We start from the raw sequence: 12,762 nt of genomic DNA, 5'->3' as shown, positions 1-12,762 counted from the left end.
CGTTCTCTCGTGCGATGCTCTTGCCCTGTCTGTCTCTCTCTTTCTCTCTTGTACGTGCCCTCTCGCGATTCGGCGACAATGAACGACGACGGTGTCGTCGGCCTGCGTCCCCGTCCCCGGCGACGCGTTCTCTATCCTCGCTTCTGCCTCCTCGCGCGGGTGACAAAAGAGCAAGGGAGAGAGAAAGAAAAACGACAACGGCTGACGACGAATGTCAATCGCGACTATCGCGGAGCGAATTCATGTTTTGGAATGTCGCAGCACAATGTCGTCGGATACGTCGTGCCTGACGTGATTCGTGTATTCCGAGCATATGTCTCTTGCCCGGATGCCAGAGCCAGGCGCTGCCGCGACTGGTGGCAGCCTTAGTGATTTTTCACGTCGCAACGTCTCGTCGTCTAGCATGCAGATACTGGTCCTGCGACAGTGCCCGAGCGTATAATCACGATGAGACGATTATGGCGATCGGACTATCGGATGGAGAATTGCGCGGTCGCGGAATCGTCCGTCGAGACTAGAGCGGCCGGGGAAAGAAGCTCTTCTAGTGACTTATGCGCGACCAGGGATGCGGCACTGCGTTTCCATGACGACCTCGTCGCGGAGATGATCTTCCGGCGTCCTCCCGTAACTTAGCAACTGCGATCGGGATCTAATCTGTCCTCGCCAGCGGATTCAGCGATCCGCGTGATACGTAATTTTTTATCACGTACACTTTATTTATATCGCCAATACGTTAATTAAACATCTCAAGAATTTTATATTATGTCGCGGTTTCACACATGACAATATAAAAAAATAACATGAGAATTATTTTTCAATTACTTACGATTTTATACGAATAATTTATTCCCGGAAACATAATTATATACAATATATACAAACTTAATCTAAAGAACGAAAATTCTTCTTTCAAATATAAGACGCGAACTAATATAGTCTCTCTTTTCCAGAGAATATTATGATGAAGGGGCCGGGGATTTCTCGAGCCGAACCTGCTCATCGACAACGACGTGAATGACCACGCGCGATAGCGGCTTCTCTTTAGATACACACTGTCTTACGAAACGCTCGATCGTCAGTATCGCCCATTCCCGTTGCACGCGGTGGGTACTGATTGTATACTTGTCTGACTGAAACGGTACACGTAATTGCGTCAGAGAAATTTTTTTTTTTTTTTTTTTTTTTAAGTAAGAGCGAATATCGCGATGACGACGGAAAGTATCGTCGGGACGATCAGCGCGGAAATGCCCCACGTGCCGAAGGAGAACAATCACACGATGGGAAACATCAAGGACGGCGTGATCGATTTCGTTGCCGGCTCGCTTGGTAATGTCCACTATAATCGCGTTTTTATACGCGGTATCCTTCTGTTTACACACTTACGAACAATCATGTATCGTGGGGTATCCAAAGTCACGTGCGCCGATGCGAATATGCAGCAGAAATTGCCTATGACAGCTCATGGGATGCGCGGAGATATTGGAGCAATATTATACGAAAAAGTTTATGAGGAATATAAAATCGCGACGGTTTTTTGTTAAAGCGATCTATATAGAATCGTAAAGCATAAAAATAAAAAGTTGCAGAATATATAAAAATAAAAAAATTCTAAAGACTGAAAATATCTGAAATTTTTAAATCGTCAAATATTTTATTAACGTAAAGAACATTTTATTTAAATTGTATTATCTCTGATACTTCTATTGTAATATTATATTGCAAATAATTCATTTGCATTTTCTAAATAAAATTTCAATTATGTTATATTTATTGCTGTTTCTACAATTTATTAATTAAAAAATTTATTTATGTACATTTGACGGAAAGATAACGTTTCGGGATTACCCCAGTCTCGTAAGTTATCTTTCATATCATATAAGTGTAATCAACTGAGAAATCTAAACTAGTAATCGATCAAATTGACGCGGGATCGTGTCTTTTACGTCAGAAAAAAAAAAGAAAAAGAGAAAAAAAAATGCTTTGCATTTGTTGAGAAAATATATTACATGTTTTTATAACGATTTGTTTAAAAATTATATCATGTATATTGACAAGAGTTGCAAATTTATAGCAAGATATATTATAGCTTAGATCTAATTTTAATATTTGACATTAAAATTGATATTCTTTTCTTTTAAATATTTATACTTGTTGGTTTAAACTAGTATCAGATAAGAGTTATTTTTTATTATAATACCGCGTCATATATATATGTGACATATCATATATGCGTTTTCACGTCGTAAATTGGGTAATATTTTTTAACATTTATAGGCGGTGTAGCACTCGTCTACGTAGGCCAACCGCTGGACACGGTGAAGGTAAAAATGCAGACGTTTCCGTCCATATATAAAGGCATGACGAATTGCTTTCTGCGTACATTAAGGACAGACGGTATCGCAAGGGGTTTGTACGCCGGAACAATCCCCGCGGTGGCTGCCAACGTCGCCGAGAATTCAGTATTATTCGCGGCATACGGCGGATGTCAGAAAGCGATCGCCCATTTATTAGGTAAAATATAAAACGTATTCATTCACGATTCCGTAAAGCGAAAAAATTTTTGACAAACAAAGCTATACGTCACCCACCCGATATAATATAATATGTAAATATCAAAAAATGTATAATCGTTGTTTTTAAACAAACGATTAATTTTCTCTTACAGGTGCACAGAGCGTAAAAGAACTGAACTCCTTCAGCAACGCCTGCGCCGGCTTCTTTGCTGCATTTTTCTCGTCGCTGACACTATGTCCGACCGAGTTGATAAAATGCAAGTTGCAGGCGATGAAGGAAGTCGAACAGATGCAAACAGCCACGAATAAATCCACGGTGAATAGCGTCCGATGACGGTAGCTTTTAATTTGACATTGTAAACTTACGAATGGTATTTTGACATCGTCGTTATTCGTTGTTTCTTAGAAACCTCGCATAGGGCCGTGGAATCTAACGAGACAGATTCTTAAGGAGCAAGGTGTAAGAGGCCTGTTTACAGGTCTGTCGTCGACGATAGCCCGAGAGATGCCAGGCTATTTCTTCTTCTTCGGTGGTTACGAGGCCACGAGAGAGTTGCTGACGATGAAGGGTCAGAAACGGGACGACATCGGCTGGCAGAGAACGATGGTGGCCGGCGCGGTGGGTGGCACGATGCTTTGGCTAGCGATATTTCCCGCTGATGTGGTTAAAAGCAGAATACAGGTTCGTCTTCATCGCTGAAAAAGCGCACTTAACAGTAGCATGCCGTAATAATGCTAAATATCTAGTGAAAAAAGATGTAATTCCCGTCTTTTGTTTTAATTAGGTGCAAAACTTAAAAACACCCGCCTTAATAATCTTCAAAAATATTGTGCGGCAAGAAGGCATCGGCGCATTATACAACGGATTGACACCGACCTTAATAAGAACGGTACCGGCGACCGCGACATTGTTCATCACCGTCGAATACACGAAGAAACTTATGTACAATTATTTTTGAAACCGGCTTCAGTATTTTCGTTTTCTCATGCCTCTTGAATCTGATGATAGGAAAATTCTAAACTGGTCAAATTGTGTGCCGTACTCTACATCGCCTATATACCTGTAAATATTAGAAAATGATATATGTCCAATATGTATAATAATTGTTATTAACATTTTCAAAAGTTATTATATAATTAAATATTTTTCTGTATTTAAGATATATTTACACAATGACATTATATTCCAATTCATAAGAGAGAGGTAGTCAAATATATAATTATTTTTCTCCTAATTTTTTATATACATGATTATACAAGAATGTAGGAAAGATTGTAATAAGGATCGTTCAGTTAATATACAACTATTTTTACATGTGAGCCATTATACAGAAATGTAAATAATGGAAGATGGAACTTAGTGACCTATATTTAACAACTCGCAAATCAAAATATAAAGTTTATTAGTTAAATATAAAGTGATGCGAGAAATATTCGTGATATTATTTGTTGGACAATCCTGATGCATTATTTCTAAATACAAGCTTTTTGATGTAATGACATCTCTCCTCCGTTGATGCACATTTGTTCCAAGAAATATATGATATCTGTAAAAATTCAGAACATTTTTTTATTACTTGTCTTATTCTAATCAACATAATTCTAACACTAAATTTCTCAACACATTTCTATAAATTTCAATTACTGTTTATCGTAGTTAACGATATCAAAAATTACAAAAATTTACTTAAATTATGAATTTCCATCAACAATTGTAGAAAAAAATTTTAACATGAAATTTCAAGTTAACATTCAAAGAATTATACAGTTTCATACACATATGCATTTCAAACTTTCGCATTATTTTTAACCAGATTGATATATTTTATTGCTGTCTTTCATAAAATTTACCATGATTGGCGTATATCCAATTATGGACAACTGTCTTAGTTTAGCAGCTAACATTCCGGTAGGTAAATCATTGTTCCTCATTAGAAGTCCATGAGGAGCCATAACGAGAGCAATCCATCTGACATTCTTCGAAGTTTCTTTGTCCACACGCATGATCTCACTCGTTTGAAACTGGGATAGAAATTCCTCCAATGGTACGAGCTGATTCTGTTCGTCCAGACAGAAGACGATGTCCGGCGGCGCGTAATGTGGCAACGGTCGGACAACTGATATGTTCGATGTACTGTTAAACAATTCCTGTGAATGAGAGCATCTGTAAAAGTATATGTAAAGAGAAGGGATTATCCATTATACGACAATATAGGTACCTGACACGTTTGTAACACGCTTGTACAAAGCTGATTCCCCCGGCTCGATTCCGCCGAGCCAGTCTTGGAATATTCCTGGAAATATTTCTGTAAGACACGATTAGATCCATTAATATATATCACTTTCTCGAATTTTTACAACAATGTAATTACAGACGGACGGTCTCTGCATACTTTTTCTAAAAAATCACATATAGAGGGCTTAAGGAATGGCCCGTTGTAGTCGGGTACTTCCAGCCGGAGGCTATAGTCCAGCACGCAATATTCGCGTGTGAGGTAAATATACTGGCCGTGGCATATTTTGTCAAGATGTTCGCGCGTCATGACACGTCCAATCAGATCCGTGGGGTATATACTTAACACCGCCAAATATCCTAAAATACGTGAAGCTACTTGTGGATGCCTGTCGTGAAAAAAATGTTATAAATATATCTGAAATAACACAATTTTTTATCTTTCAGAGAAAGATATAAAGAGAAAATTCGCGACTTTTACTTTAATGCAAAAAATTTTTTTTTTATTTAGATATATTATTGCTTTAACGCTTACTCTGATATCTCCTGAGCTCGCCTTGTGTCCCAAGAGGCCCTGAGTTCTTCGATCACATTTTGATAGATATTGTTGCTCGGATCAAAGTTGAAATTAGCAAGCACCAACATAAATCTCTCGAAGTCCTTTAGTCTCGCGGTTTTTATTTCGTTATTAAATCTGAGAGTATAATAGTCATATGCATTACTTATTATCTTCATTTTACGGCAGTATACACAGATTAAAATAAAATTTACCTTCTAATTATTCTATCTATGAGCTCCTTATTATATAACGAGACCTTCCCACAAGCTTGTGCGATGTGTGTCAGAGACATCAGCGTAAAACGCGGCTCGTGCGGAATCACAGCTTTCAATAATTCCTGAAACGTAGGGATTACCGTGAGCTGCATACTAAATCTGGAAGATATTAAAAGTGAAATGAATGTTCAAATTAACGAATATTTGATATTATCTTACCGTATCAATTTGAAGAGTGCTCCGATACTGACGCTGTCCACAAACTCTATTTCAGCGATAGTTTTTTTTATGATTCCTTCTAGAAAGATGATATTTCTAATTCGCGTACCAGTTTTGAAGAAACCTAACATCGCTATTGCCAGCTCATTGATCGACAAGTCATTCATCCACCACTCTAAATAATATTCAAGCTCGTACATGTTTATGGGTGGCTTTCGACACACATTCAGAAAGAATAAAACCTGTACTAGTTGTTTCGAAGTGAGCTTATTAGGTTTGTTACCTAATTTCCTCATGGCATAGCAAATATATTCAGATTTATTGCTATGCATCATCTGATATATCACATCGCAGAGTAATAGCATCTCATCAAACTTCAGGTGCAAGAAACGCTTTACACACACTCTGTCCAGACGTTCGCAAAATCTGTTATATAAACTATGTTTTAAAAAATTGTGAAATGGTACTAGGTGCCGCATCATTATCTTTAAATCGTTATCGCTCATCTTCTCTATACGCAACGCATTGAAAGCATTCATGTATTTCAACGGATCGATGCGGTCTTTGTTACAATAAGTATTATAGGACAGCTTCTTGATGGCCGACAATATCTCTTCGCTCGTCATCAGGCTCCAATCCTGCTCCAGGAGCTCCAGGGCCTTCTCATTCGTGACGTAAGAGTGCGTCGTAATCGGCTTCATCACGGTCTTCGAATAGTGGATCGAATTCAGAAACAGCTTGCGAGCATACTCATTTTCCTGCATTTTCTCCGGCCTAGTACTCTTGCCGCTGTCATTGGCGATCCGTTGAGGAGCGATGTCGACCTGCTGACGATCCGCGGAGAGTACCGCGAATTCTCGATACTGATGCAAATTGCACGCCACATGGTATTTTTGTGACGTACGCGTCAAATGCTTACCGAGACCGCGCTTCAACAGCGTGCCGCTCATCCGCTGGACATAGTTGCCCTTGTCACAAAATCTTAACATCGAGTACGTACATCGCAGGCGATTCAGTCTCTGCGTTAACACACTCATGGAAAATTAGTTGGCGAACGATTAGATAATTCACGATAGATTCTATCTCTTGTCAACGTCGCGGAGAAGATTTTATAAAAAACCGGTCTCTTTATCGTTCAAAGTTTGAGGTTTGGATACATCAAGGTACACAGCTGACTCAAGCAACGTGCGCCACGAAAACTTTGTGATGTAGATGAGTGGATTTGTTCTGATTTCGTCCTCTTAACGTGACATCTCGTGTGCGAAACACAAAGTTTGCGGCAGTCGCGCATCCATCTTGAATTGTAATTTTGTTACATTATGTTTCTATCTATGATATCGAGTGATTCATGGATAGCAGACAGAGAGAAAAACGAAAAAAATTGATAACTTTTGATATAATTCATACAAATTAATTATATATTTCGCAAAAAATAATTTTTTATTTGTATAATTTTAGAATTAACGTTTAATTTTTTTCTTCATGAGAGATCTCTTCATGCGAACTCATAAAAAATCTTGTACACAATGATTTTCTATCAATTAATTCGTTTAATCTTTACAGATTTGTTGTGGAGAAATAAAATAATAGAAAAATAATGCGATAACATATATAAATAGTAATGATTACAGCAGCGGAGTATATATTTACTGTATACCTCACATTTTTCCAAAATCTTTAGAACAATAGATATATCGATGACATAATTAAAGTTTTATTGTACGATACGATTAATACACGTGATTAGTTGTTGCACCGAAAGTATATAATATAATATATATGAAGCCTTCTTTTTCTTATCAAGTATGTATGTACATATACTTTATTTGAAACGTAGACGAAACACTCTGGAACATCACACATAACATCGTTTTAACATCTCTCTTTTTATGTACAAGAACTTGATTTGCCGTTCGCATAACGATCTTATTCGAGCATGCATAATACGGATCCAAAGGGAATTGATCCACAGATTTCTAGTCCTTTTAACGCGAGAGTATATTTGCGAAACAATCGGAAGATTAATTCAAATAATTCGTGGAATAACATTTCGCTCCATTTCTCTAAACTATCGATAGATGTGTATAAGACGAGCTAAAATATATTATTGCGTAAAAAAGTAAAAATTGACGAGTAAATGTAAACACACTTTCGCGATTAATTTTTGTAAAGTTTAGTAAAAATTAGAATGTTTAATGCGCTATATATATATATTTCTAAAGAGTGTTAATATTTCTATATTTGAAATTATATACTATATTTAAAAATATAAAACAGAATAAATATATGCTGAAAGATGATTAAAAATTATGGGATGTAATCGTTTCGCGCGTGTCCGTTTTACAAGATCGAAATAGTAAACTGATCTTTCTCTTTCCGTTATGCTAGTCAAGGTGTTTATTATCGAGAAGTCAAGGTGCTAACAACATGCGTGCACGCGCACATTTTAACTTTTTTTTATTTTTTTCGCTTCGTCAAATTTGCAAGAAGGTGAGGAAAAAGAGAGGAAAAGATCTATTGGGGAGTAGAATCAGGAAAAACACGGTATAATTAGGCCGGATAATATAATAAAAGGTAATCGAACGGACGAGAGTGATTTGTCTGGAAAGTAGTCAATCGGTCGGTTATCTCTTTGCAGAGTCGACATAATCCCGTGATCGCCGAATCAATAATCCATATATACATCCTGCTGATCGACCTGCGCTAGCTTCTTCTTCGAATGAAGAGGTAAAGGCGCAGCTGGGTAGACGTCTCTGGGATTCTAAGACAAACAAAAAACTCATTAAATTGTCCACATTGATCTTAAATAATGAATCTATCCAAATTTTAATAATTTTAATTTTAATAATTTTAGTTTTACATCAATTTTATTCATTAATTTATTATTCTTCTTGCTATTATATAACAGGTTATAATTATTGATATTATATAATAAAAATAAGAGGACCATCCAACTAATTTTTTAATGGAAGAACAACGACGACAGAAATTTATCTAACTGTAATAATTGTTTAATTTCTATTTTACTCTTGGCAAACTTGATTCTAAAGAGCGTTATTTAATCTTTTACATTTTTAATAATACTTGAAATAAAATACGTGTATTTTCTCTCTCTTTCGCATAAGTATTTTTAGTTTTTATATTTTTTATTAAAAACGTGGCAAATATTCGCAAAATATATCAAATCAGGACAACGATTAAATTAAACTCTCTGAGTTTAATTTTCGTAATTTTCGTTACGTTACATATGTCGTGTTTTCGTTACGTAACATATGTCGATAACAAGAGGCTTTTACTTACGTCATCGAGAATTGCGATTAAGAATTTCATTCTAGGAAGCTTGCTGCAATCAGTCTCATCGCAGTTTATGGTGCGCATGAGAGGCAACGGTGTCAAGCGTTTCCTTATCTGTGCACCTCGACAGGCAGGGTCATACGGATTTCTCCTGTAATAATGCAATCCCACTTTATTCTATGCCATTTTCTATTTTTTCCATTAACATGAAAAAAAGAACAAACGAAAATGCAAAGCTTACTCGCAGTTCACTGCACTGACCCAAGATTGATAGTAGCACACGACAATGGTGAAGATGATTATGCATCGTTGTACAAACGTCTGAAACGCGGAAATTAAGAGATTACATAATTTTACCTAATTATATATAAAAATTACATCGTTGTTTTGTAAAAAAAACAATTTCACGTTGCTTCAAATTGCCTTCTCCCTTTTTCTTCAATTCTTTTTCGTTTATTAATAATTTCTAAATTATTACTTGTTCGTTGAGACGGATGTGCCCGCGTCAGTATGTAAAGATAATCGAGAGAATGGAAGGAAGAATTTGCACAAACTTGTCGATGAAATTTTAATTAATGAGCTCCTAATAAGCTTACAACGCAAAGTGCGGCGATCAAGACTAAGTCGATTTTAACTAGATCGAAATTAATATCAAATTGACACACCGTCGATGTACGAAGGAAACTGTGAAAAGGATCGAAAGTGCGCGAAAGGAGTATCGTCATGGTGAAATACTGCGATCTTACGCTTTGAGATGCCCGGAGATATCCTTATCTTTACACGAGCAAAGAATAGATAGCACTCGTCCTAACGAAAGGTCACCTCGTTTGACCAGGATCGCCACGATCTCGATATTCCTGTCGCTATTTATTTGCCAATGCGGCGAAAAACGACGGCAACACCTCCATTCGTGTCGGCCAATTTGCGGAGTTCCATGTTCCATGTATTATGTCTCTGCTCGATTTTTCACGATCATTTACAAACAAAGGGGAAAGGTCGATACGTGAATTTCGAGGGATATCGCGTTTGCGTTCCACATGGTGAACAAAGCTGTCTAATTTTGAGTTTCATTTATCTAATATAATGACGAGGTATAAATACGGTCTAATAATTTGTGTGCGATATCCGATATCATATATTCAAACGATATCAACTGCGCTTAATATGACGACGATGTGAAAACGTGGGCGATTTTAATCCGCGTTTACGTAACAGAACATTCCGCGGATCTTAATTGTAAAATTTCACGATAAAACTATATTATTCCGTTATTTATTAGAGTTCTCGAATATCTTTTGTAATAAAAATTGTTATCATGATATAAATACATATTAATATAAAAATATGAAATAAACTTATTGTTAGAAAAAAATTTAATCCTTCTCTGTGTTAGAAAAATTTTATATAATTATAAAAATTAATGAAACGTCTTCATAATTAAACTTACTGTTAGAAAAAAATTTTATCCTTCTCCGTGCTGGAAAAATTTTATGTAATTATAAAAATTCATGAAACATCATCGTAATTTTAAAGATTTGAGCATAAATCTTGAATCCCGATTGTGATGAAAACAAACTTTAAATTTTTTTTTTATTTTAAACAAATCGGTTGTTACAAAAAAAAAAAAAAAAAAAAAAAAAATAGATTGAAATATCTCATTATTGTTATTTCTATCATTTACAAAAAGACTGATCTTATTTTAAAAACAGCATTCGCATGGCGATGTTGTAAAAAGTGAACGTTTCTTTCCTACGCGCGCGTCTATTTTTGCTCTTTTCAGATTTCTCGATAAAACTACAGGCTTATCACCAGACTAATGATACTTGGAAAGACGAATCGAGATTCTAGTCTGCGACGCGACGTGATAAAAATTGTCCTCTCTCCGCCGGCAAGTATTTCTCATGAGGAGGAGTTCATTTGAAGCTTTTGTGTGTGCGATAGTTATCGTTTATTTATTTTAATACACCTACTCTCCATTGGTCCCGAATCCACGCTATTATCGATCCTCGGCGTGATTGAGCGAAGTTGAACGCACCGATCACGTAGCACACACGTCGTAAAGAGGCACCCTTGTAAGAGCGTTTTTAGAATACAAGAATGAGATTACTCTTTCATCCTCTCCCCTCCCTCCCTCCAAAAAAAAAAGAAACCTGTAAGAAAATCCCGCCGCATATAAAGATCGCCGTCTCATACTATTCCCCGATATTCGGTTTTTATACAGTGGTCCGGTGCATCTTGTGCGAGCGGCTCTCTCTCGTATTAATTCCCTCCCGTGACCTTATCCGAATCTGACAATAGAATTACTCGAGCGCGAACATTTCTTCCGGACTTCGAATCGACGTATATTTTTGTACGAAATGCGTATACTCTATCGCAAAAAAAAAATATATTTTCTTTTGTCGCCAAGTAATTTGAAAGAGAGAGAAACAATAGCTCTTCTCGGTACAATAAATAATTTACATCTTTTTATTGTAATAAACACGAAAATTTCAAATCGAACAATTATATTTTATTATATAAAAAAATATGGGTTAATTATATTAAAGACGCAATTAATAAAAAATATCAAGCAATCACGAAAAACGCGGTGAAAAAAAGAAACTTTTTTATTGCGTTGGAATATATGCGCCTAAACTTTTCTTGCTCTACCAATTAATAAATTAATATAACTTTATAATCAAATTACACGGTTTACACACGAATTACTCTCATACACTCGATATCCAAACTGATTGTAATCGATGAATAGTATTATATATCTTTACGTAGGCTACGCATAGGGTATAATACGAAGCGTATTTGAAAGTTCTCGGTCGATTGTTATCGCATGAGAAGTTTCGTTCTAATCTAATGATTTAGCTCAATATCCTGATAAGCGAGATAATTCTTAATGTCGCTTCCGGGTATCTTTCCCACGGCTCTATACGTAACAGAGAATATACTATATGATCCTGACAAACATAACAAACAATGTATTTCATACCTCAGGGTATTTAAGCCATTTCGCACATACATATATATGTTCGAAAATAATTATTTTCATATAAAATGCACATTATATGTATAAAATAATTAATATGTGAAAATTAATTAACATGAAATATATAAAATAAAAAGAACCATATGATTGTATATTTTGCGACAAAAGAGGTTTGACCAAGAAGCAGTCAAAGAAGACTGTGCATGACAAAACGGAGAGAAGATTATATAAAAAAAAAATTTAATAAAAAATCATAAAAAATGCCCATTCAACAAATTCTAAAAATTTAAGAACAATTTATTTCGTTTTTGTATATTTCGGCACTAATAACTTGTAAATTAATATATTTAAAAATGATACAAAAGTTTTTCATTATTTTTTTTTTTTTGTATCCTAATACATGTATGTACATGTTGAAATATTGCTCAACCCGAAAGAGAGTCACCTATTAATACAAAGTTGATCAAAGGATTCACTCAATTGGAATAGGCAGCGCCAGCGGCCGAGCAGATCGTACGACGATAATTGCCGCACACGGTTGATTTTAGTTAATTGGCGGCTATCGTAATTGCGGAATAATGCAAATGAATTTCTGCGTGTTTGACGAGGATCGTTGTTTCTGTAACTCAACGATCGAGTCGATTATATCGATTACGTGACATCTGAAACATCAGAAGCCGTTTCTTTTGCCTAGGGAAATCGCAATTATATATATAAAGATTTATATTTTTATACATATAATGTATTAT

At 35.8% G+C, this 12,762-nt stretch overlaps 4 protein-coding genes across 6 annotated transcripts in view; 1 reads left to right on the top strand and 3 right to left on the bottom strand.

The window, feature by feature from the left end:
* Nucleotides 1-135, bottom strand: part of LOC115246007 (histone-lysine N-methyltransferase KMT5B-A) — a 15,716-nt gene extending 15,581 nt beyond the window's left edge. The window contains exon 1 of the mRNA XM_029824563.1: nt 26-135. The gene's annotated coding sequence lies outside the window, so the exon portion shown is untranslated. The remainder of the gene's footprint in view (nt 1-25) is intronic.
* Nucleotides 136-239: 104 nt separating this feature from the next.
* Nucleotides 240-3,627, top strand: LOC115246010 (mitochondrial ornithine transporter 1). Of its 3 annotated transcripts, XM_029824567.1 has the most exons (7): nt 240-691; nt 951-1,103; nt 1,189-1,326; nt 2,275-2,511; nt 2,666-2,829; nt 2,920-3,195; nt 3,299-3,627. In XM_029824567.1, exons 3-7 carry the CDS (start codon nt 1,206-1,208, stop codon nt 3,470-3,472), a joined length of 972 nt encoding a protein of 323 aa, XP_029680427.1. In that variant the 5' UTR covers nt 240-691; nt 951-1,103; nt 1,189-1,205; the 3' UTR covers nt 3,473-3,627. The 3 variants fall into 3 exon arrangements, with proteins under 3 accessions (XP_029680427.1, XP_029680428.1, XP_029680425.1); XM_029824568.1 differs by lacking the exon at nt 1,189-1,326; XM_029824565.1 differs by having other exon boundaries at nt 951-1,326.
* Nucleotides 3,628-3,707: 80 nt separating this feature from the next.
* On the bottom strand, nt 3,708-6,932 carry LOC115246009. The gene is made up of 7 exons (XM_029824564.1): nt 5,740-6,932; nt 5,518-5,679; nt 5,282-5,440; nt 4,907-5,135; nt 4,733-4,819; nt 4,365-4,661; nt 3,708-4,060 (listed from the first exon to the last, which is right to left on the bottom strand). The coding sequence occupies exons 1-7, from the start codon at nt 6,774-6,776 to the stop codon at nt 3,956-3,958; spliced, it is 2,076 nt and encodes a 691-aa protein (XP_029680424.1). The 5' UTR covers nt 6,777-6,932; the 3' UTR covers nt 3,708-3,955.
* Nucleotides 6,933-7,274: 342 nt separating this feature from the next.
* The window catches only part of LOC115245978, a 16,169-nt gene continuing 10,681 nt past the window's right edge, over nt 7,275-12,762 (bottom strand). The window contains exons 2-4 of the mRNA XM_029824517.1: nt 9,275-9,354; nt 9,040-9,184; nt 7,275-8,500 (exon numbers count right to left, since the gene is read on the bottom strand). Coding sequence (XP_029680377.1) covers nt 8,405-8,500; nt 9,040-9,184; nt 9,275-9,354 — 321 coding nt within the window. The 3' untranslated portion in view covers nt 7,275-8,404. The remainder of the gene's footprint in view (nt 8,501-9,039; nt 9,185-9,274; nt 9,355-12,762) is intronic.

The sequence above is a fragment of the Formica exsecta genome, unplaced genomic scaffold (assembly GCF_003651465.1).
Source record: "Formica exsecta isolate Colony F162 unplaced genomic scaffold, ASM365146v1 scaffold138, whole genome shotgun sequence".
Lineage (NCBI taxonomy): Eukaryota > Metazoa > Arthropoda > Insecta > Hymenoptera > Formicidae > Formica > Formica exsecta.
The sequence above is the reverse complement of the archived record's forward strand: the minus strand, read 5'-3'. Positions and strand labels throughout refer to the sequence as shown.